The sequence below is a fragment of the Mustelus asterias genome, chromosome 5, assembly GCF_964213995.1.
Source record: "Mustelus asterias chromosome 5, sMusAst1.hap1.1, whole genome shotgun sequence".
In the NCBI taxonomy this organism is placed as follows: domain Eukaryota; kingdom Metazoa; phylum Chordata; class Chondrichthyes; order Carcharhiniformes; family Triakidae; genus Mustelus; species Mustelus asterias.
In genome coordinates, this window is record NC_135805.1 from 8,076,387 (window position 1) to 8,099,339 (window position 22,953).

The 22,953-nt window shown below is 46.9% G+C and overlaps 1 protein-coding gene across 1 annotated transcript in view; it reads left to right on the forward strand.

Annotated features, from left to right (window-relative positions):
- The window catches only part of LOC144493944 (dynein axonemal heavy chain 8-like), a 1,661,706-nt gene extending 1,642,697 nt beyond the window's left edge, over positions 1-19,009 (forward strand). The window contains exon 98 of the mRNA XM_078213521.1: positions 18,722-19,009. Coding sequence (XP_078069647.1) covers positions 18,722-19,009 — 288 coding nt within the window. The remainder of the gene's footprint in view (positions 1-18,721) is intronic.
- Positions 19,010-22,953: the final 3,944 nt, after the last annotated feature.

The following is a 22,953-nucleotide window of genomic DNA, read 5'->3' on the forward strand; positions in this document are numbered from 1 at the left end:
AACAATACAGCACAGGAACAGGCCCTTCGGCCCTCCAAGCCCATGCCGCTCCCTGGTCCAAACTAGACCATTCTTTTGTATCCCTCCATTCCCACTCCATTCATATGGCTATCTAGATAAGTCTTAAACGTTCCCAGTGTGTCCGCCTCCACCACCTTGCCTGGCAGCGCATTCCAGGCTCCCACCACCCTCTGTGTAAAATATGTCCTTCTAAAATCTGTGTTAAACCTCCCCCCCTTCACCTTGAACCTATGACCCCTCGTGAACGTCACCACCGACCTGGGGAAAAGCTTCCCACCGTTCACCCTATCTATGCCTTTCATAATTTGATACACCTCTATTAAGTCTCCCCTCATCCTCCGTCTTTCCAGGGAGAACAACCCCAGTTTACTCAATCTCTCCTCATAACTAAGCCCCTCCATACCAGGCAACATCCTGGTAAACTCCTCTGTACTCTCTCCAAAGCCTCCACGTCCTTCTGGTAGTGTGGCAACCAGAACTGGACGCAGTATTCCAAATGCGGCCGAACCAACGTTCTATACATCTGCAACATCAGACCCCAACTTTTATACTCTATGCCCCGTCCTATAAAGGCAAGCATGCCAAATGCCTTCTTCACCACCTTCTCCACCTGTGACGTCACCTTCAAGGATCTGTGGACTTGCACACCCAGGTCCCTCTGCGTATCTACACCCTTTATGGTTCTGCCATTTATCGTATAGCTCCTCCCTACATTATTCCTACCAAAATGCATCACTTCGCATTTATCAGGATTGAACTCCATCTGCCATTTCTTTGCCCAAATTTCCAGCCTATCTATATCCTTCTGTAGCCTCTGACAATGATTCTCACTATCCGCAAGTCCTGCCAATTTTGTGTCGTCCGCAAACTTACTGATCACCCCAGTTACACCTTCTTCCAGATCGTTTATATAAATCACAAACAGCAGAGGTCCCAATACAGAGCCCTGTGGAACACCACTAATCACAGGCCTCCAGCCGGAAAAAGACCCTTCCACTACCACCCTCTGTCTTCTGTGACCAAGATGTGGAGATGCCGGCGTTGGACTGGTGTAAGCACAGTAAGAAGTCTCACAACACCAGGTTAATATTACCAGACACTCCCAGTCAACACATCCCTCTCCTTTGTGAATACCGACGCAAAGTATTCATTTAGGATCTCCCCTACTTCTTTGGGCTCCAAGCATAATTCCCCACTTTTGTCCCTGAGAGGTCCGATTTTTTCCCTGACAACCCTTTTGTTCCTAACGTATGAATAAAATGCCTTGGGATTCTCCTTAATCCTGTCTGCCAAGGACATTTCGTGACCCCAGGCACATTACCAGGCAACACCAGGTTAATAAACACCAGGCACATATTCTGTAACTTGATTTCTGTGTCTCTGTGCACTGTTGGAGAACAGATATCCACTCCATCTGATGAAGGAGCTGTGCTCCGAAAGCTTATGGTATTTGCTACCAAATAAACCTGTTGGACTTTAACCTGGTGTTGTGAGACTTCTTACTGTTCTATGACCAAGCCAGTTCTCCACCCATCGAGCCACCTCCCCCTTTATCCCACGAGATCCAAACTTTTTTACCAGCCTACCATGAGGGACTTTGTCAAAAGCTTTACTAAAGTCCATATAGATGACATCCACGGCCCTTCCCTCGTCAACCATTCTAGTCATTTCTTCAAAAAACTCCACCAGGTTAGTGAGGCATGACCTCCCTCTCACAAAACCATGCTGACTATCGTTAATTAGTTTATTCCTTTCTAAATGCGCATACATCCTATCTCTAAGAATCTTCTCCAACAACTTCTCCACCACGGACGTCAAGCTCACCGGTCTATCATTACACGGGTTATCGTTCCTACCCTTCTTAAATAACGGGACCACATTAGCTATCCTCCAATCCTCTGGGACCTCACCTGTGTCCAGTGACGAGACAAAGATTTGCGTCAGAGGCCCAGCGATTTCATCTCTCGTCTCCCTGAGCAGCCTTGGATAGATTCCATCAGGCCCTGGGGATTTGTCAGTCTTTATATTCTCTAACAAACCTAACACTTCCTCCCTTGTAATGGAGATTTTCTCCAAAGGTTCAACACTCCCCTCCGAGACACTCCCAGTCAACACATCCCTCTCCTTTGTGAATACCGATGCAATGTATTCATTTAGGATTTCCCCTACTTCTTAGGGCTCCAAGCATAATTCCCCACTTTTGTCCCTGAGAGGTCCGATTTTTTCCCTGACAACCCTTTTGTTCCTAACGTATGAATAAAATGCCTTGGGATTCTCCTTAATCCTGTCTGCCAAGGACATTTCGTGACCCCTTTTTGCCCTTCTAATTCCCCGTTTGAGTTCTTTCCTACTTTCTTTGTACTGACAAATCCCCAGGGCCTGATGGAATCTATCCAAGGCTGCTCAGGGAGACGAGAGGTGAAATCGTTGGGCCTCTGACGCAAATCTTTGTCTCGTCACTGGACACAGGTGAGGTCCCAGAGGATTGGAGGATAGCCAATGTGGTCCCGTTATTTAAGAAGGGTAGGAAGGATAACCCGGGTAATTATAGGCCGGTGAGCTTGACGTCCGTGGTGGGGAAGTTGTTGGAGAAGATTCTTGTATGATAGGATGTATGTGCATTTAGAAAGGAATAAACTAATTAACGATAGTCAACATGGTTTTGTGAGAGGGAGGTCATGCCTCACTAACCTGGTGGTGTTTTTTGAAGAAGTGACCAAAATGGTTGACGAAGGAAGGGCCGTGGGTGTTGTCTATATGGACTTTAGTAAAGCGTTTGACAAAGTCCCTCATGGTAGGCTAGTGAAAAAGGTTGGATCCCATGGGATAAAGGGGGAGGTGGCTAGATGGGTGGAGAACTGGCTTGGTCATAGAAGACAGAGGGTGGTAGTGGAAGGGTCTTTTTCCGGCTGGAGGCCTGTGACTAGTGGTGTACCGCAGGGCTCTGTATTGGGACCTCTGCTGTTTGTGATTTATATAAATGATCTGGAAGAAGGAGTAACTGGGGTGATCAGTAAGTTTGCGGACAACACAAAACTGGCAGGACTTGCAGATAGTGAGGAACATTGTCAGAGGCGACAGAAGGATATAGATAGGCTGGAAATTTGGGCAAGGAAATGGCAGATGGAGTTCAATCCTGATAAATGCGAAGTGATGCATTTTGGTGGGAATAATGTAGGGAGGAGCTACACGATAAATGGCAGAACCATAAAGGGTGTAGAGACGCAGAGGGACCTGGGTGTGCAAGTCCACAGATCTTTGAAGGTGACGTCACAGGTGGAGAAGGTGGTGAAGAAGGCATATGGCATGCTTGCCTTTATAGGACGGGGCATAGAGTATAAAAGTTGGGGTCTGATGTTGCAGATGTATAGAACGTTGGTTCGGCCGCATTTGGAATACTGCGTCCAGTTCTGGTCGCCACACTACCAGAAGGACGTGGAGGCTTTGGAGAGAGTACAGAGGAGGTTTACCAGGATGTTGCCTGGTATGGAGGGGCTTGGTTATGAGGAGAGATTGGGGAAACTGGGGTTGTTCTCCTTGGAAAGACAGAGGATGAGGGGAGACTTAATAGAGGTGTATAAAATTATGAAAGGCATAGATAGGGTGAACGGTGGGAAGCTTTTCCCCGGGTCGGTGGTGACGTTCACGAGGGGTCATAGGTTCATGGTGAAGGGGGGGAGGTTTAACACAGATATCAGAAGGACATATTTCACACAGAGGGTCGTGGGGGCCTGGAAAGTGTTGCCGGGCAAGGTGGTGGAGGCGGACACACTGGGAACGTTTAAGACTTATCTAGACAGCTATATGAACGGAGTGGGAATGGAGAGATACAAAAGAGTGTTCTAGTTTGGACCAGGGAGCGGCGCGGGCTAATTGTTCCTGGTTTCTCGTTTCAAGGCTTCAATCTATGACCATCTTGCTGGTGCCAGTACAGACCGAGACTGCGGATAGTTGGGAACCTGTCTCGGGGGCAGGGAATTCATATGGTGTTCGTGGAAGTGGAAATGACTAGGGTTGGGAAGCATTTTCCGATCAGGGCCATTGTGATCTCCTGGACTCGTTTCGATCGCCTCAGGGGGTCGGAGAGGAATTTCCCAGATTTTTTTTTCCCCATATTGGCCCTGGGGTTTTTCACTCTGGGTTTTCGCCTCTCCCTGGAGATCACATGGTCTGGAATGGGGGGGTGGGGGTGAGTTAATAGGTTGTAATGAACAAAGCATCGTAGCTGTGAGGGACAGCTCGGTGGATAGGATATTGGTATGTAGATAGGCTGGAAAATTGGGCGGGGATCCTGGATTCAGGATTCAATCCTGGACCGGGGAGCGGCGCGGGCTTGGAGGGCTGAAGGGCCTGTTCCTGTGCTGTATTGTTCTTTGTTCTTTGTTCCTCCAGAGCTCCCTCCGTTTTTGGCTGTAATGAGGCGACCAGAACTGAGCACAGTACTCCAAGTGGGGTCTGACGAGGGTCTTATATAGCTGCATCATTATCCCCGGACTCCTAAACTCAATCCCTCGATTGATAAAGGCCAGCACACCATACGCCTTCTTAACCACCTCCTCCACCTGCGGGGCCGATTTTAGAGTCCTATGGACCTGGACCCCAAGGTCCTTCTGATCCTCTACAGTACTAAGAGTCTTTCCCTTTATATTGTACTCCTTCATCCCATTGGACCTGCCAAAATTGACCACTACGCATTTATCTGGGTTGAAGTCCATCTGCCACTTCTCCGCCCAGTCTTGCATCCTATCTATGTCCCTCTGTAACTTCTGACATCCCTCCAGACTATCCACAACCCCACCAACCTTTGTGTCGTCGGCAAACTTACCAACCCATCCCTCCACTTCCTCATCCAGGTCATTCATGAAAATGACAAACAGCAAGGGTCCCAGAACAGATCCCTGAGGCACACCACTGGTGACCGACCTCCAATTAGAAAAAGACCGATCTATACACACTCTCTGCCTCCTTTGGGCAAGCCAGTTCTGGATCCACAGGGTAGCAGTCCCTTGGATCCCATGCCCTCTCACTTTTTCGAGAAGCCTTGCATGGGGGACCTTATCGAACGCCTTGCTAAAATCCATATAAACCACATCTGCCACTTTCCCTTCGTCAATGTGTTTCGTCACATTTTCGAAGAACTCCACCAGGCTCGTAAGGCACGATCTGCCTTTGACAAAGCCATGCTGAGTATTTTTGAGCATACTAAACCTCTCTAAATGCTCATAAATCTTGTCCCTCAGGATCTTCTCCATCAGCTTACCAACCACTGAGGTTAGACTCACCGGTCGGTAATTTCCTGGGCTACCCTTATTCCCCTTCTTGAAAATAGGAACCACATCCGCAATCCTCCAATCCTCCGGCACCTCTCCCATCTCCATCGACGACGCAAAGATCATCGCCAGAGGCTCTGCAATCTCTTCCCTCGCCTCCCACAGTAACCTGGGGTACATCCCATTCAGACTTATCTATCTTGATGCCATTCAAAGATTCCAGCACAACCTCTTCCTTAAAGTCCACATGCTCAATCTTTTCAGTCCACCGCAAGCCCACAGTACATCCACCCATGTCCTTCTCCTCTGTGAAAACCGAGGCAAAATACTCATTAAGCACCTCTGCCATTTCTACTGGTTCCTTACTGATTTTCCCGCCTTCACCTTTTATAGACCCTATTCCTTCACGTCTCATCCTTTTACTCTTCACATGTTTATAGAACGCCTTCGGGTTTTCCTCAATTCTACTTGCCAAGGCCTTCTCGTGACCCCTTCTGGCTCTCCTAATTTCCTTCTTTAGTCCCTTCCTACAAGCCGTATTCTCATCTAGATCCCTATCTTCGCCAAGTTCTCTGAACCTTTTGTACGCTTTCCTTTTCTTCTCGACTATGTCCCGCACAGCTTTCGTGCACCACGGTTCCTTTAACCTACCAACTCCTCCCTGTCTGCTCGGAACATTGTCCTGTAGAACCCTAGACAGGCATTCCTTGAAAAACTGCCACCTCTCTTCAGTAGATTTCCCCGAGAATACCTCCTTCCAATTTACTCCTCTAATTTAGAACATAGAACATAGAACATAGAAAGCCACAGCACAAACAGGCCCTTCGGCCCACAAGTTGCGCCGATCACAATGCTACCTTATGTCTTCATATTTCCCCTTACTCCATATAAACGCTTTCCTAGCTTGCCTGATCCTCTCTTTTTCCAATGCAAGCATAAAGGAGATAGAGTTATGTTCGCTATCCCCAAGATGCTCTCCCACTGAGAGATCTGACACCTGTCCAGGCTCATTGGTCAGTATCAGATCAAGTACAGCCTCTCCTCTTGTAGGCTTGTCCACATGCTGTGTCAGGAAACCCTCCTGAACACACCTAACGAACTCCTCCCCATCCAATCCCCTTACCCTAGGGATATTCCAATCTATGTTTGGGAAATTAAAGTCTCCCATCACAACAACTCTGCTATTATTGCAACTCTCCAGGATCTGTTTTAATCAAGAATCTATGTATCTCTGTCTTAAAGACACTCAATGACCTGGCCTCCACAGTCTTCTGCAGCAAAGAGTTCCACAGATTCACCACTCTCTGGCTGAAGAAATTCCTCCTCATCTCTGTTCTAAAGGATTGTCCCTTTAGCCTGAGGTTGTGTCCTCTGGTTCCATTTTTTGCTACTAGTGGAAACATCCTCTCCACGTCCACTCTATCCAGGCCTTGTAGTATCCTGTAAGTTTCAATAAGATCCTCCCTCATCCTTCTAAACTCCAACGAGTACAGACCCAGAGTCCTCAACTGTTCTTCATACAACAAGCTCTTCATTCCAGGGATCATTCTTGCGAACCTCCTCTGGACCCTCCAAGACCAGCACATCCTTCCTTAGATATGGGGCCCAAAACTGCTCACGATACTCCAAATGGGGTCTGGCCAGAGCCTATACAGCCTCAGAAGTACTTCCCTGCTCTTGTATTCTAGCCCTCTCGCCATGAATGCTTACATTGTATTTGCCTTCCTAACTGCCGCTGAACCTGCACGTTAACCTGAAGAGAATCTTGAACAATGACTCCCAAGTCCCTTTGTGTTTCTGATTTCCTAAGCATTTTCCCATTTAGAAAATAGTCTATGCCTCCATTCCTCCTTCCAAATGTGCATAACCTCACACTTTTCCACATTGTATTCCTTCTGCCACTTCTTTGCCCACTCTCCTAACCTGTCCAAGTCCTTCTGCAGCCCCCCTGCTTCCTCAATACTACCTGTCCCTCTACGTATCTTTGTATCATCTGCAAACTTAGCAACAGTGCCTTCAGTTCCTTCAGTCTCCTACGTCTCAGTCTCCTACGCTCCAAAGAAAAAAGGCCTAGCCTGTCCAAACTCTCCCTACAACTCAGTCCCTTGAGTCCTGGCAACATCCTTGTAAATCTCTTCTGCATGCTCTCTAGTTTAATAACATCTTTCCTATAGCAAGGCGACCAAAACTGAACACAATACTCCAGGTGTAGCCTCACGAACACCCTGTATAACTGCAAAATAACTTCCCAACTTCTATACCCAATGCCCTGACTGATGAAGGCCACCATGCCAAAACCTTCTTCACTGCCCCATCTACCTGTGATTCCACCTTTAAAGAACTGTGCACCTGAACTCCAAGGTCTCTCTGTTCCATGATACTCCCTAAGGTCCTACCATTCACTGTGAAAATCCTACCTTGATTTGACTTTCCAAAATGCAACACTTATCTGTATTGAACTGCATTTGCCATTTCTCTGCCCACTTCACCAGCTGATCAAGATCCTGCTGCAATTTTTGATAACCTTCCTCACTGTCTACAATACCACCTATTTTAGTGTCATTTGCAAACTTACTGATAATGCCTTGTACATTCTCATCCAAATCGTTGATCTAGATAACAAACAGCAATGGGCCCAGTACAGACTCCTGAGGCACACCACTAGTCACAGGCCTCCAGTCCAACAAACATCTTTCCATCATTACCCTCTGCTTCTTCCCATCAAGCCAACTGTATATCAAATTTGCCAGCTCTTCCTGGATTCCATGTGATCTAACCTTCCAGAGCAGCCTACCATGTGGAACTTTATCAAAGGCATTTCTGAAGTCTGTATGGACTACATCTACCGCCCTGCCTTCATCAACCTTCCTGGTCACTTCATCAAAGAATCTACCAAATTTGTAAGGCATGATCTCCCATGCACAAAGCCATGCTGACTACTCCTAATCAAACCCTGACTTTCCAAATGCCTGTATATCTTATCTCTCCGAATTCTCAGATGAGCTAAATCCTCAGACTTACCCACCACAGATGTTAGGCTTACCGGTCTATAATTCCCAAGTTTTTCTTTGCATCCCCTCTTAAATAAGGGCATAACATTTGGGGAGAAATGTTCATTGAGAACCTCGACCTTCTCCTGCAGTTCCACACATGTATATTCACTTTGGTCTTGAGAGTTTCTATTCTCTCTATAGTTATTCTTTTTCCTTTAATATGCTTAAAGAATCCCTTTGGATTCCCCTTAATCCTCTCAGCCAAAGCTACCTCATGCCCCCTTTTTGCCCTCCTAATTTCCTTCTTGAGTATACTCCTGTATCCCCTGTACACCTCCAGGGAATCCCTTGATTCAAGCTGCTTGTTCCTGAGCCATGCCTCCTTTTTCCTGGCCAAAACCTCAATGTTTTATTATCCAGGGTTCCCCACTCCTGCCAACTTTGCCCTTCACCCTAACAGGTCCTTGTTTTTTCTTCCATGAGATGGGATTTGATTTGATTTGATTTATTATTGTCACATGTATTAGTATAGAGTGAAAAGTATTGTTTTTTGCATGCTATACAGACAAAACATACCGTTTATAGAGAAGGAAACGAGAGAGTGCAGAATGTAGTGTTACAGTCAAAGCTAGGGTGTCGAGAAAAATCAACTTAATGCAAGGTAAGTCCATTCAAAAGTCTAACAGCAGCAGGGAAGAAGCTGTTCTTGAGTTGGTTGGTATGTGACCTCAGACTTTTGTATCCTTTTCCAGAAGGAAGAAGGTAGAAGAGAGAATGTCCGGGCTGCGTAGGGTCCTTAATTATGCTGGCTGCTTTGCCGAGGCAATGGGAAGTGTAGACAGAATCAATGGATGGGAGGCTGGTTTGAGAGAGACTGATTGGGCTACATTTACGACCTTTTGTAGTTTCTTGCAGTCTTGGACAGAGCAGGAGCCATACCAAGCCGTGATACAACCAGAAAGAATGCTTTCTATGGTGCATCTGTAAAAATTGGTGAGAGTTGTAGCTGACATGCCAAATTTCCTTAGTCTTCTGAGAAAGTAGAGGTGTTGGTGGGCTTTCTTAACTCCACTGTCAGCATGGGGGGATCAGGACAGGTTGTTGGTGATCTGGACACCCAAAAACCTGAAGCTCTCGACCCTTTCTACTTAGTCCCCATTGATGTAGAAACGGGCATGTTCTCTTTTACGCTTCCTGAAGTCGAAGACAATCTCCTACATTTTGTTGACATTGAGGGAGAAATTATTGTTGCTGCACCAGTTCACCAGATTCTCTATCTCATTTCTGTACTCTGTCTCGTCATTGTTTGAGATCCGACCCACTACGGTGGTGTTGTCAGCAAACTTGAAAATCGAATTGGAGGGGAATTTGATCATAGTTGTATAAGGAGTATATTTGGGGGCTGAGAACACAGCCTTGTGGTGCACCAGTGTTGAGGATGATCGTGGAGGAGGTGTTGTTGCCTATCCTTACTGATTGTGGTCTGTGAGTTAAGAAGTTCAGTGTTCAGCCGCAGAGGGAGGTGTCGAGGCCCAGCCCATGGAGTTTGGAGATGAGTTTCGTGGGAATAATAGTGTTGAAGGCTGAGCTGTAGTCAATAAATAGGAGTCTGACATAGGTGTCCTTGTTATCTAGGTGTTCCAGGATTGAGTGCAGGGCCGGGATTTGTGCCATGACTAACCTTTCGAAGCACTTCATAATGATGGATGTCAGAGCCATCGGCTGATAGTCATTAAGGCACGCTGCCTGGTTTTTCTTAGGTACCGGGATGATGATCATCTTCTTGAAGCAGATAGGGACCTCAGATTGTTGTAAAGAGAGGTTGAAGATGTCTGTGAATACCTCCACCAGCTGATCCGGGCAGGATTTGAGTGCACGTCTGGATACCCCATCCGGGCCAGTTGCTTTCCGTGGGTTGACCTTGAAGAAAGCTGCTCTGACATCTGCAATGGTGACCCCAGATACAGTTTCATCCAGGGCTTCTAAGGTGGAGGGCATGCTCTCGCTGACCTCTTGCTCAAAACGAGCGTAGAATGCGTTGAGCTCATCAGGGAGGGATGCGATTTTACATGCCTTCATCTTGTAGCCTGTTATGTCTTGCAGACCTTGCCACAGTAGGCAGGGTGTGACTAGCCAGGGATTCTAGCTTGGTCCGGTATTGTTTTCTGGCACCTTTGATGGATCTGCTTAGATCGTATCTGGCTTTCTTGTATCGGTCTGACTTTAACGCCTCAGACCTGGACTTCAGCAAGCAGTGGATATCCCTGTTCATCCATGGTTTCCGGTTGGGGAACACATGGATTTGTTTCTTTGGCGCACAGTCTTCTACACACTTACTGATGAAGTCAGTTACTGTAGTGAGGTGTTGCTGGCTGGGCCAGCATTTTTTGCCCATCCTTGATTGCCTTTGAACTGAGTGGTTTGTTGGATCTTTTCAGAGTCAGTCATGTTGCTGTGGATCTGGAGTCACTCATAGGACCAACCAGATAATGATGTCGGATTTCCTTCCCTAAAAGGGATTAATTAACCAGCTCAAAGTTTACAACAGTCAGTGATAGTTTCACCATTACTGAGACTAGCTTCATACTCCAGAATTTTATTAACTGGATTTAAATTCCTCCAGCTGCCCTGGTAGGGTTTTGTACCCATATTCACAGAGAATTCCTCTGGGCCTCTGGATTACTACTCCAGTGACATTACCACTATGCCACCAGCTCCTCCTCCTGATTTGATTTGATTTATTATTGTCACATGTATTACTATTCAGTGAAAAGTATTGTTTCTTGTGCGCTATACAGACAAAGCATACCGTACATAGGGAAAGAAAGGAGAGAGTCCAGAATGTAGTGTTACAGTCATAGATAAGGTGCAGAGAAAGATCAACTTAATGCGAGGTAGGTCCATTCCCTGGTGGCAGCAGGGAAAAAGCTATTTTTGAGTCGGTTGGTACGTGATCTCAGACTTTTGTATCTTTTTCCCGACAGAAGAAGGTGGAAGAGAGAATGTCCGCTGTGCGTGCGGTTATTGATTATGCTGGCTGCTTTTCCAAGGCAGCAGGAAGTGTCGACAGTGTCAGTGGATGGGAGGCTGGTTTGAGTGATGGACTGGGCTTCGTTCAAGACCCTTTGTAGTTTCTTGTGGTCTTGGACAGAGCAGGAGCTATACCAAGCTATGTTGTATCCAGGATCGGGAGATTGGGGCTGGCCCATTGGGGGTTGGGGAGATCATGGCTGGCCATCCGGGTGGTGACAGGGAGGGAGGGGGGTCAGGACAGGTGGGGTGATTGGGGCTGCCCGGGTAGGATTGGGAGATTGGGGATAGCCGGATGGGGGTCGGGAGATTGGGGCCGTCCAGGTGGAGTTCGGGAGATTGGGGCTGGCTAGGGGAGATCTGGGAGACCAGCAATTGGGAGGTGGGGTGGGGGGGGGGGGCATCAGAAGGCCAGAAATCGGGCTGGCCAGTGATTGGGAGGCCGGCTATGCTGGGCCATTGCGCACGTGCAAGTCGCTGCTGACAGATCGGTGCAAGCGCAGCGGCCCGTCCATCTCTATGCTGCCGGTCTCTCAGGCGGGAATAAACTCCACCCACAGATTTCCAGAGTCAATCACATTAGACATTCTGAGATGCATTGAGTGTTGGAGATTCATTCTGGAAATCACACTAAAAACTCCCATTTTCCTCCACGTTTGGGACTTTGAATTTTTTTGGGAGAATCCCAGCCCAGATTTTTATTGAGTGGATTCAAGTTCTACCATCTGCCGTTGTGGGATTCAAATCCAAGACTCCCAATTTTTTGTATATGTCCCCTAACGTTACTAAGGGGGACTTTGAAAGGTTGCCTGGAAAGGGTATGCCTTTTCATTTCCACTGCCGAGTATTTTCAATGCTGAGTTTTATTCTTTTGCAACTTCTCTGTAGCTTTTTGGTGCAAATTAATGTTTTGCAGGGCAGTTAGAGGTCAGCCATGTTACTCCAGATCTGGAATCACATCTAGATCAGACCAGGCCTGATCAGACCAGGCCTTTGATAAGGTCCCTCATGGCAGACTGGTGCAGAAGGTGAAGTCGCATGGGATCAGGGGTGAGCTGGCAAGGTGGATACAAAACTGGATTGGTCAAAGAAGACAAAGGGTAGCAGTGGAAGGGTGCGTTTCTGAATGGAGGGCTGTGACAAGTGGTGTTCCTCAGGGATCAAACAAGAACAAAGAACAATACGGCACAGGAACAGGCCCTTCGACCCTCCAAGCCCGCGCCGCTCCCTGGTCCAAACTAGACCATTCTTTTGTATCCCTCCATTCCCACTCCATTCATATGGCTGTCTAGATAAGTCTTAAACGTTCCCAGTGTGTCCGCCTCCACCACCTTGCCTGGCAGCGCATTCCAGGCCCCCACCACCCTCTGTGTAAAATATGTCCATCTGATATCTGTGTTAAACCTCCCCCCCTTCACCTTGAACCTATGACCCCTCGGGAACGTCACCACCGACCTGGGGAAAAGCTTCCCACCGTTCACCCTATCTATGCCTTTCATAATTTTATACACCTCTATTAAGTCTCCCCTCATCCTCCGTCTTTCCAGGGAGAACAACCCCAGTTTACCCAATCTCTCCTCATAACTAAGCCCCTCCATACCAGGTAACATCCTGGTAAACCTCCTCTGCACTCTCTCCAAAGCCTCCACGTCCTTCTGGTAGTGTGGCGAACAGAACTAGACGCAGTATTCCCGATGCGGCCGAACCAACGTTCTACACATCTGCAACATCAGACCCCAACTTTTATACTCTATGTCCCGTCCTATAAAGGCAAGCATGCCATATGCCTTCTTCACCACCTTCTCCACCTGTGATGTCACTTTCAAGGATCTGTGGACTTGCACACCCAGGTCCCGCTGCGTATCTACACCCTTTATGGTTCTGCCATTTATCATATAGCTCCTCCCAACATTATTTCTACCAAAATGCATCACTTCGCATTTATCAGGATTGAACTCCATCTGCCATTTCTTTGCCCAAATTTCCAGCCTATCTATATCCTTCTGTAGCTTCTGACAATGCTCCTCACTATCTACAAGTCTTGCAAATTTTGTGTCGTCCGCAAAGTTACTGATCACCCCAGTTACACCTTCTTCCAGATGATTTATATAAATCACAAACAGCAGAGGTCCCAACACAGAGCCCTGCGGAACACCACTAGTCACAGGCCTCCAGCCGGAAAAAGACCCTTCCACTACCACCCTCTGTCTTCTGTGACCAAGCCAGTTCTCCACCCATCTAGCCACCTCCCCCTTTATCCCATGGGATCCAACCTTTTTCACCAGCCTACCATGAGGGACTTTGTCAAACGCTTTACTAAAGTCCATATAGACGACATCCACGGCCCTTCCCTCGTCAACCATTCTGGTCACTTCTTCAAAAAACTCCACCAGGTTAGTGAGGCATGACCTCCCTCTCACAAAACCATGCTGACTATCGTTAATGAGTTTATTCCTTTCTAAATGCGCATACATCCTATCTCTAAGAATCTTCTCCAACAACTTCCCCACCACGGACGTCAAGCTCACTGACCTATAATTAACCGGGTTATCCTTCCTACCCTTCTTAAATAACGGGACCACATTGGCTATCCTCCAATCCTCTGGGACCTCACCTGCGTCCAGTGACGAGACAAAGATTTGCGTCAGAGCCCAGCGATTTCATCTCTCGTCTCCCTGAGCAGCCTTGGATAGATTCCATCAGGCCCTGGGGATTTGTCAGTCTTTAAATTCTCTAACAAACCGAACACTTCTTCCTTTGTAATGGAGATTTTCTCCAACGGTTCAACACTCCTCTCCGAGACACTCCCAGTCAACACATCTCTCTCCTTTGTGAATACCGACGCAAAGTATTCATTTAGGATTTCCCCTCCTTCTTTGGGCTCCAAGCATAATTCCCCACTTTTGTCCCTGAGAGGTCCGATTTTTTCCCTGACAACCCTTTTGTTCCTCACGTATGAATAAAATGCCTTGGGATGCTCCTTAATCCTGTATGCCAAGAACATTTCGTGACCCCTTTTTGCTCTTCTAATTCCCCGTTTGAGTTCTTTCCTACTTTCTTTGTACTCCTCCAGAGCTCCCTCCGTTTTTAGCTGCCTGGACCTAACATACGCCTCTCTTTTCTTTTTGACCAGTCCCTCAATTTCCCTGGTTATCCACGGTTCTCGAATCCTACCCTTCCTATCCTTCTTTTTAACAGGCACATGCCTGTCCTGTAGCCCTAACAACTATTCCTTAAAAGACTCCCACATGCCAGATGTGGATTTACCCTCAAACAGCCTCTCCCAATCAAGAGCTGCCAATTTCTGCCTAATTCCACTAAAGTTAGCCTTCCCCCAATCCAATACCTTACCCTTGGGACACCACTCATCCTTTTCCATCACTATCCTAAAGCTAACAGAATTGTGGTCACTATTTGCCACATGTTCCCCTACCGAAACTTTGAAGACCTGACTGGGCTCATTCCCCAGTACTAGGTCCAGTATAGCCCCCTCTCTAGTCGGGCTATCTACATATTGTTCCAAAGAACCCTCCTGTACGCATTTTACAAATTCCTCCCCATTCAGAGTCCCTGCTCTCAGCGATTTCCAGTCTATACCAGGGAAATTGAAGTCTCCCACTACAACAACCCTATTTTTCCTGCACCTATCCAGTATCTCCTGACATATCCGTTCTTCCACTTCCCTTGGGCTGTTGGGGGGCCTGTAGTACACCCCCAACATAGTGACTGCGCTCTTCCTGTTTCTAAGCTCCACCCAGAGTGACTCGTTACACGACCCCTCTGAATTGTCCTCCTTCTGCACCGCTGTAATATGCTCTCCAACTAATACTGCTACTCCCCCACCTCTTTTGGCCCCTCCTCTGTCTCGCCTAAAACACTTGTACCTCGGAATATTCAGCTGCCAGTCCTGTCCCTCTTTCAACCAAGTCTCTGTCACTGCAACCACATCAGTGCTGAGGCCTTTGCTGTTTGTAATATATATAAATGATTTGGAGGAAAATGTAACTGGATTGATTAGTAAATTTGCGGACGACACAAAGGTTGGTGGATTTGCGGGTAGCGATGAGGACCATCAGAGGATACAGCAGGATGTAGATCAGTTGGTGACTTCGGCGGAGAGATGGCAGATGGAGTTTAATCCGGACAAATGTGAGGTAATGCATTTTGGAAGTCTAATACAGATAGGAAATATACAGTAAATGGCCGAACCCTTAGGAGTATTGATAGGCAAAGGGATCTGGGTGTACAGGTACACAGGTCACTGAAAGTGGCAATGCAGGTGGAAAAGGTAGTCAAGAAGGCATACAGCATGCTTGCCTTCATCAGCCGGGGTATTGAGTTTAAAAATTGGCAAGTCATGTTGACGCTTTATAGAACCTTAGTGAGGCCGCACTTGGAATATAGTGTTCAATTCTGGTCGCCATACTACCAGAAGGATGTGGAGGCTTTGGAGAGGGTACAGGAAAGATTTACCAGGATGTTGCCTGGTATCGAGGGCATTAGCTATGAGGCGAGGTTGGAGAAACTTGGTTTGTTCTCACTGGAGCGACGGAGGTTGAGGGGAGACCTAATAGAAGTCTGCAAGATTATGAGAGGCATGGACAGAGTGGATAGTCAGAAGCTTTTTCCCAGAGCGGAAGAGTCAATTACTAGGGGGCAAAGGTTTCAGGTGTGAGGGGCAAGTTTTAAAAGAGATGTACGAGGCAGATTTTTTACACAGAGGGTGGCGGGTGCCTGGAACTCGTTGCCGGGGGAGGTAGTGGAAGCGGATATGGTAGTGACTTTTAAGGGGCGTCTTGACAAGTACATGAATGAGATGGGAATAGAGGGATATAGCCCCAGAAGCGTAGGGGGTTTTAGTTCAGTCGGGCAGCATGGTCGGTGCAGGCTTGGAGGGCCGAAGGGTCTGTTCCTGTGCTGTAATTTTCTTTGTTCTTTGTTCAGGTAAATGCAGCATATTTCCTTCCCTAAAGGACAATCGTGAATCTGATGGGTTTTTACAACAATCTAGTAGTTTCATAGAACATAGAACATAGAAAGCCACAGCACAAACAGGCCCTTCGGCCCACAAGTTGCGCCGATCACATCCCCACCTCTAGGCCTATCTATAGCCCTCAATCCCATTAAATCCCATGTACTCATCCAGAAGTCTCTTAAAAGACCCCAACGAGTTTGCCTCCACCACCACTGACGTCAGCCGATTCCACTCACCCACCACCCTCTGAGTGAAAAACTTACCCCTGACATCTCCTCTGTACCTACCCCCCAGCACCTTAAACCTGTGTCCTCTCGTAGCAACCATTTCAGCCCTTGGAAATAGCCTCTGAGAGTCTACCCTATCCAGACCTCTCAACATCTTGTAAACCTCTATCAGGTCACCTCTCATCCTTCGTCTCTCCAGGGAGAAGAGACCAAGCTCCCTCAACCTATCCTCATAAGGCATGCCCCCCAATCCAGGCAACATCCTTGTAAATCTCCTCTGCACCCTTTCAATGGCTTCAACATCTTTCCTGTAATGAGGTGACCAGAACTGCGCGCAGTACTCCAAGTGGGGTCTAACCAGGGTCCTATAAAGCTGCAGCATTATCTCCCGACTCCTAAACTCAATCCCTCGATTAATGAAGGCTAGTACGCCATACGCCTTCTTGACCGCATCCTCCACCTGCGAGGCCGATTTAAGAGTCCTATGGACCCGGACCCCAAGGTCCTTCTGATCCTCTACACTGCTAAGAATGGTACCCTTCATATTATACTGCTGCTTCATCCCATTGGATCTGCCAAAATGGATCACCACACACTTATCCGGGTTGAAGTCCATCTGCCACTTCTCCGCCCAGTCTTGCATTCTATCTATGTCTCGCTGCAACTTCTGACATCCCTCCAAACTATCCACAACACCACCTACCTTGGTGTCGTCAGCAAACTTACCAACCCATCCCTCCACTTCCTCATCCAGGTAATTTATGAAAATGACAAACAGCAAGGGTCCCAGAACAGATCCCTGGGGCACTCCACTGGTCACTGACCTCCATGCAGAGAAAGACCCCTCCACAGCCACTCTCTGCCTTCTGCAGGCAAGCCAGTTCTGGATCCACAAGGCAACAGCCCCTTGGATCCCATGCCCTCTCACTTTCTCAAGAAGTCTTGCATGGGGGACCTTATCATTGCCACCAGTACTGGGAGACATCAGTGGATGCCATTCCGCAGACTTTCCGCTGGTCGTCATGGCCTCCGCAAGTCTCTGTGACTAAGATTTCCAGTAGAATCAGTTCCGCGCTGGGAATCAGCTCACAGACTCAAAACGGCGGCACGGTAGCGCAGTGGTTAGCACTGCTGCTTCACAGCTCCAGGGTCCCGGGTTCGATTCCCGGCTCGGGTCACTGTCTGTATGGAGTTTGCACATTCTCCTCGTGTTTGCGTGGGTTTCCTCCGGGTGCTCCGGTTTCCTCCCACAGTCCAAAGATGTGCGGGTTAGGTTGATTGGCCAGGTTAAAAATTGCCCCTTGGAATCCTAAAATGCGTAGGTTAGAGGGATTAGCGGGTAAATATGTGGGGGTAGGGCCTGGGTGGGATTGTGGCCGGTGCAGACTCGATGGGCCGAATGGCCTCCTTCTGCACTGGAGGGATTCTATGATTCATTAATCCACAGATGCTACCTGACCTATTGCTTTTATCCAAATTTTTCTGTTTTTATTTCAGAATTCCAGCACCTGCATCATTTTATTTTTATTTTAGTGGGGAATAACTCCCCCGAGGGGAGAATATTCCACTTCTGTTTTCAGGGCAGGCGGGGTGAGGCGGGAAAGGCAGTAGGGGTGGAGAATCCTGTGGGAGTCCCAAAACGGCTTTAATGCCGGTGGTATTTACGACTTGATTTTTCCCACCCCAGCCTATGACGTAATGGGGATCCCGGCTTTAAAAGATAGGATCCCTTTTTGCAAGCATACAACTATAATTATTAGGCCTTTAATAGTTCCCCACATTAAATTGTCCATTCACACTGACATGAATCATAGCAGGTCCCCCACAATGTACTCTGGATGGGCAGAACCCAAGGGAGGCACACAGGTGAGTACAGCCCCAGGGTGGAGAGGCTCATGCCCGGCACTGTCCCCTGGCTCCCCTTGAGCATAACCGATCAACACTGTTGAATGCAAATCATGATGTGGAGATGCCGGCGTTGGACTTGGGTAAACACAGTAAGAGTTTTAACAACACCAAGTTAAAGTCCAACAGGTTTATTCTCTCCGGAGAGAGAGAGGCTACCAAATAAACCTGTTGGACTTTAACCGAATGCAAATTATGTCAAATCTTCGGGTCGGGAGCCTGGTTCTGCTCTGAAAATGGTTCCAGGGTAGCATGGACAATTTTTTGTTTACATTCAAACTCTGTATGCTTGCTTGGCAGGAGGGAGTCTACATCTACGGCCTTTACCTCGATGGAGCAGGTTGGGACAGGAGAAATATTCGACTGACTGAATCCACTGCCAAAGTTCTCTTTACAATGCTACCCGTCATCTATATATTTGCCATCAACTCCACTGCGCCCAAGGATCCTAAACTATACATCTGTCCAGTCTATAAGAAACCACAGCGCACTGACCTGACTTTCATCACTGCCATCTGTCTGAAAACAGTTCAGACACCTGACCACTGGATCCTGAGAGGGGCAGCTCTACTCTGTGATATCAAATAACGCAACAGATGCTTGAGTCAGGGCAGAATGTGTTTTAGACCCAGAGATAATTTTACAGTAATATAATTGAGTTTAAATTTCAAAGCACTATAATCTGCTAGTCAGAATAAGAAAGATATTCACCAACACAAAAGCAATCTGTTATTGCATGATTTAATAAATTAATTGAATGTCTTGAGCTGGTATTGCACAGTATCTTATTTCTCACCTCCATACTCAATTATTTCATTGACTTCAAGGGGGCCAACAGAATAAATGTTGCTGAAGGCAACAGGAGGAACTTTCCTGTTCTTCACTGAAATAATAACATGGACTATTATGATATAATAGCCATCACAGAGACGTGGTTGAGTGAAAGGCAGGATTGGCAGCTCAACGTCCCGGGATACAGAATCTTCAGGCGAGACAGAGGAGGGGGTGAAAGAGGAAGAGTCATTGCATTATTAGTTAAGGAGGCAATTATACAGTAAGGAGAGATGATATCTTGGAGGGGGCATCAAATGAAGCTTTGTAGATAGAGCTTAGGAATAAAAAAGGACAGCTACGTTGCTAGGTGTGTATTACAGACCCCCAGATAGCAGGAATTTGAAGAGCAAATATGTGCGCAATTCACAGAGGGGTGTAAAAATAATAAGAGGGTAATTATATTAGGTGATTTCAACTTTCCCAACATTATTGGGATAGTCATCATTTTAAGGGCTTAGATGGAATAGAGTTCTTAAAATGTATCCAGGAAAACTTTGGTCAATATGTAGAGGATCCAACATGGGAAGGAGTTGTGCTGGATCTAATTCTAGTGAATGAAGCCAGACCAGTGGTTGATGTGTTGGTGGGAGAACATTTTGCTGACAGCAACCACAACATGGTTCAATTCAAATTTGTTTTGGACAAAGAAATTGACAAGTTGCAAAAAAAAAGGTTTTGGATTGGGGGAGAGTAGATTTTAATAAAATTAGGCAGGATCTGGCCAAGGTAGACTGCAACAAGTTACTTGTGGGGAAATCTACAGAAGAGCAGTGGGGGGGTGTTCAAAGATAAAATGGGGAGGGTACAGGCCCAGCATGTTCCCTCAAGGGTAATAGGAAGGTGTAACAAACCCAGAGAACCATGGATGACCGGAACATTCAGGATACAGTGAGAAGGAAAAGAGGCTTTTAACAAGTATAAGGGAGTAAGTCTGTGGAGGCATTAGTGGAGTACAGAAAGTGCAGGATGGAGCTTAAGAAATCAATTAGGAGAGCAAAGAGGGGATACGAGAAAGCTCTGGCTGGTCAAAGTAGGGAAAATCCTAAGATATTCTATAACTACATGAATGGGAAGAGGATAACCAGGGAAAGAGTAGAGCCCATTCGGGACAAAGGGGGAAATCTGTGGGTGGAGGCAGAAGACATTGGTCGGGTTTTGAATGAATATTTAGAACATAGAACATTACAGCGCAGTACAGGCCCTTCGGCCCTCGATGTTGCGCCGACCAGTGGTACCAATCTAAAGCCCCTCTAATCTACACTATTCTAATATCATCCATATGTTTATCCAATAAACATTTGAATGCTCTTAATGTTGACGAGTCCACTACTGCTGCAGGCAGGGCATTCCACGCCCTCACCACTCTCTGAGTAAAGAACCTACCTCTAACATCTGTCCTATATCTCTCACTCCTCAATTTAAAGCTATGTCCCCTCATGCTAGCCAACACCATCCGAGGAAAAAGGCACTCACTATCCACCCTATCAAATCCTCTGATCATCTTGCATGCCTCTATTAAGTCACCTCTTAACCTTCTTCTCTCTAACGAAAACAACCTCAAGCCCCTCAGCCTTTCCTCATACGATTTTCCCACCATACCAGGCAACATCCTGGTAAATCTCCTCTGCACCCTTTCCAACACTTCCACATCTTTCCTATAATACGGCGACCAGAACTGTACGCAATACTCCAAATGCGGCCGCACCAGAGTTTTGTACAGTTGCAGCATGACATCCTGGCTCCGAAACTCAATCCCTCTACCAATAAAAGCTAACAACACCGTATGCCTTCTTAACAACCCTATCAACCTGGGTGCCAACTTTCAGGGATCAATGCACATGGACACCCAAATCCCTCTGTTCATCCACACTACCAAGTATCTTACCATTAGCCCAGTACTCTGTATTCCTGTTACTCCTTCCAAAGTGAATCACCTCACACTTTTCCGCATTAAACTCCATTTGCCACCTCTCAGCCCAGCTCTGCCGCTTATCTATGTCCCTCTGTAACCTGCCACTTCCCTCCACACTGTCTACAACTCCACCGACTTTAGTGTCATCCGCAAATTTACTAATCCATCCTTCCACGCCCTCATCCAAGTCATTAATAAAAATGACAAACAGCAGTGGCCCCAAAACAGATCCTTGCGGTACACCACTAGTAACTGAACTCCAGGATGAATATTTCCCATCAACCACCACCCTCTGTTTTCTGACAGCTAACCAATTCCTGATCCAAACCACTAAATCACCCTCAATCCCATGTGTCCATATTTTCTGCAAAAGCTTACCATGGGGAACCTTATCAAACGCTTTGCTGAAATCCAAATACACCACATCAACCGCTTTACCCTCATCCACCTCTTTGGTCACCTTCTCAAATAACTCAATAAGGGTTGTGAGGCATGACCTTCCCTTCACAAAACTGTGCTGACTATCCCTAATCAAATTATTCCTTTCTAGGTGATTATAAATTCTATCTCTTATAATCCTTTCCAATACTTTGCCCACAACAGAAGTAAGACTCACCGGTCTATAATTACCAGGGTTGTCCCTCCTCCCCTTCTTGAACAAGGGGACAACCTTTGCTATTCTCCAGTTCTGGCACTGTTCCTGTAGACAATGATGACACAAAGATCAAAGCCAAAGGCTCTGCAATCTCCTCCCTAGCCTCCCAGAGAATCCTAGGATAAATCTCATCCGGCCCAGGGGATTTATCTATTTTTACCCTTTCCAGAATTGCTAACACCTCCTCCTTATGAACATCAATCCCATCCAGTCCAACAGCCTGCATCTCAGTACTCCCCTCAACAACACTGTCCCTCTCCAGTGTGAATACCGACGAAAAATATTCATTTAGTGCCTCTTCTATCTCTTCAGACTCCACGCACAACTTCCCACTCCTGTCCTTGACTGGCCCTAATCTTACCCTCGTCATTCTTTTACTCCTGACATACCTATAGAAAGCTTTAGGGTTTTCCTTGATCCTACCTGCCAAAGACTTCTCATGTCTCCTCCTGGCTCTTCTTAACTCTTTCTTTAGGTCCTTCCTGGCTAACTTGTAACTCTCAAGCGCCCTAACTGAGCCTTCACGTCTCATCTTAACACAAGTCTCCTTCTTCCTCTTCACAAGAGATTCAACCTCCTTAGTAAACCACGGTTCCCTCACACGTCTGCTTCCTCCCTGCCTGACAGGTACATATTTATCAAGGACGGATAGTAGCTGTTCCTTGAACAAGTTCCACATTACAATTGTGCCCATCCCCTGCTGTTTCCTTCCCCAACCTATGCCAGCTAAATCTCGCCTAATCGCATCATAATTTCCTTTCCCCCAGCTATAACTCTTGCCCTTTGGTATATACCTATCCTTTTCCATTGCCAAAGTAAACGTAATCGAATTGTGGTCACTGTCACCAAAGTGCTCACCTACCTCCAAATCTAACACCTGGCCTGGTTCATTACCCAGTACCAAATCCAATTTGGCCTCGCCTCTTGTTGGTCCATCTACATACTGCGTCAGGAAGCCTTCCTGCACACATTGGACAAAAACCGACCCCTCTAAAGTACTCGAACTATAGCTTTTCCAGTCAATATTTGTGAAGTTAAAGTCCCCCAGTACAACTACCCTGTTACTTTCGCTCCTATCCAGAATCATCTTTGCAATCTTTTCCTCTACATCTCTGGGACTTTTCGGATGTC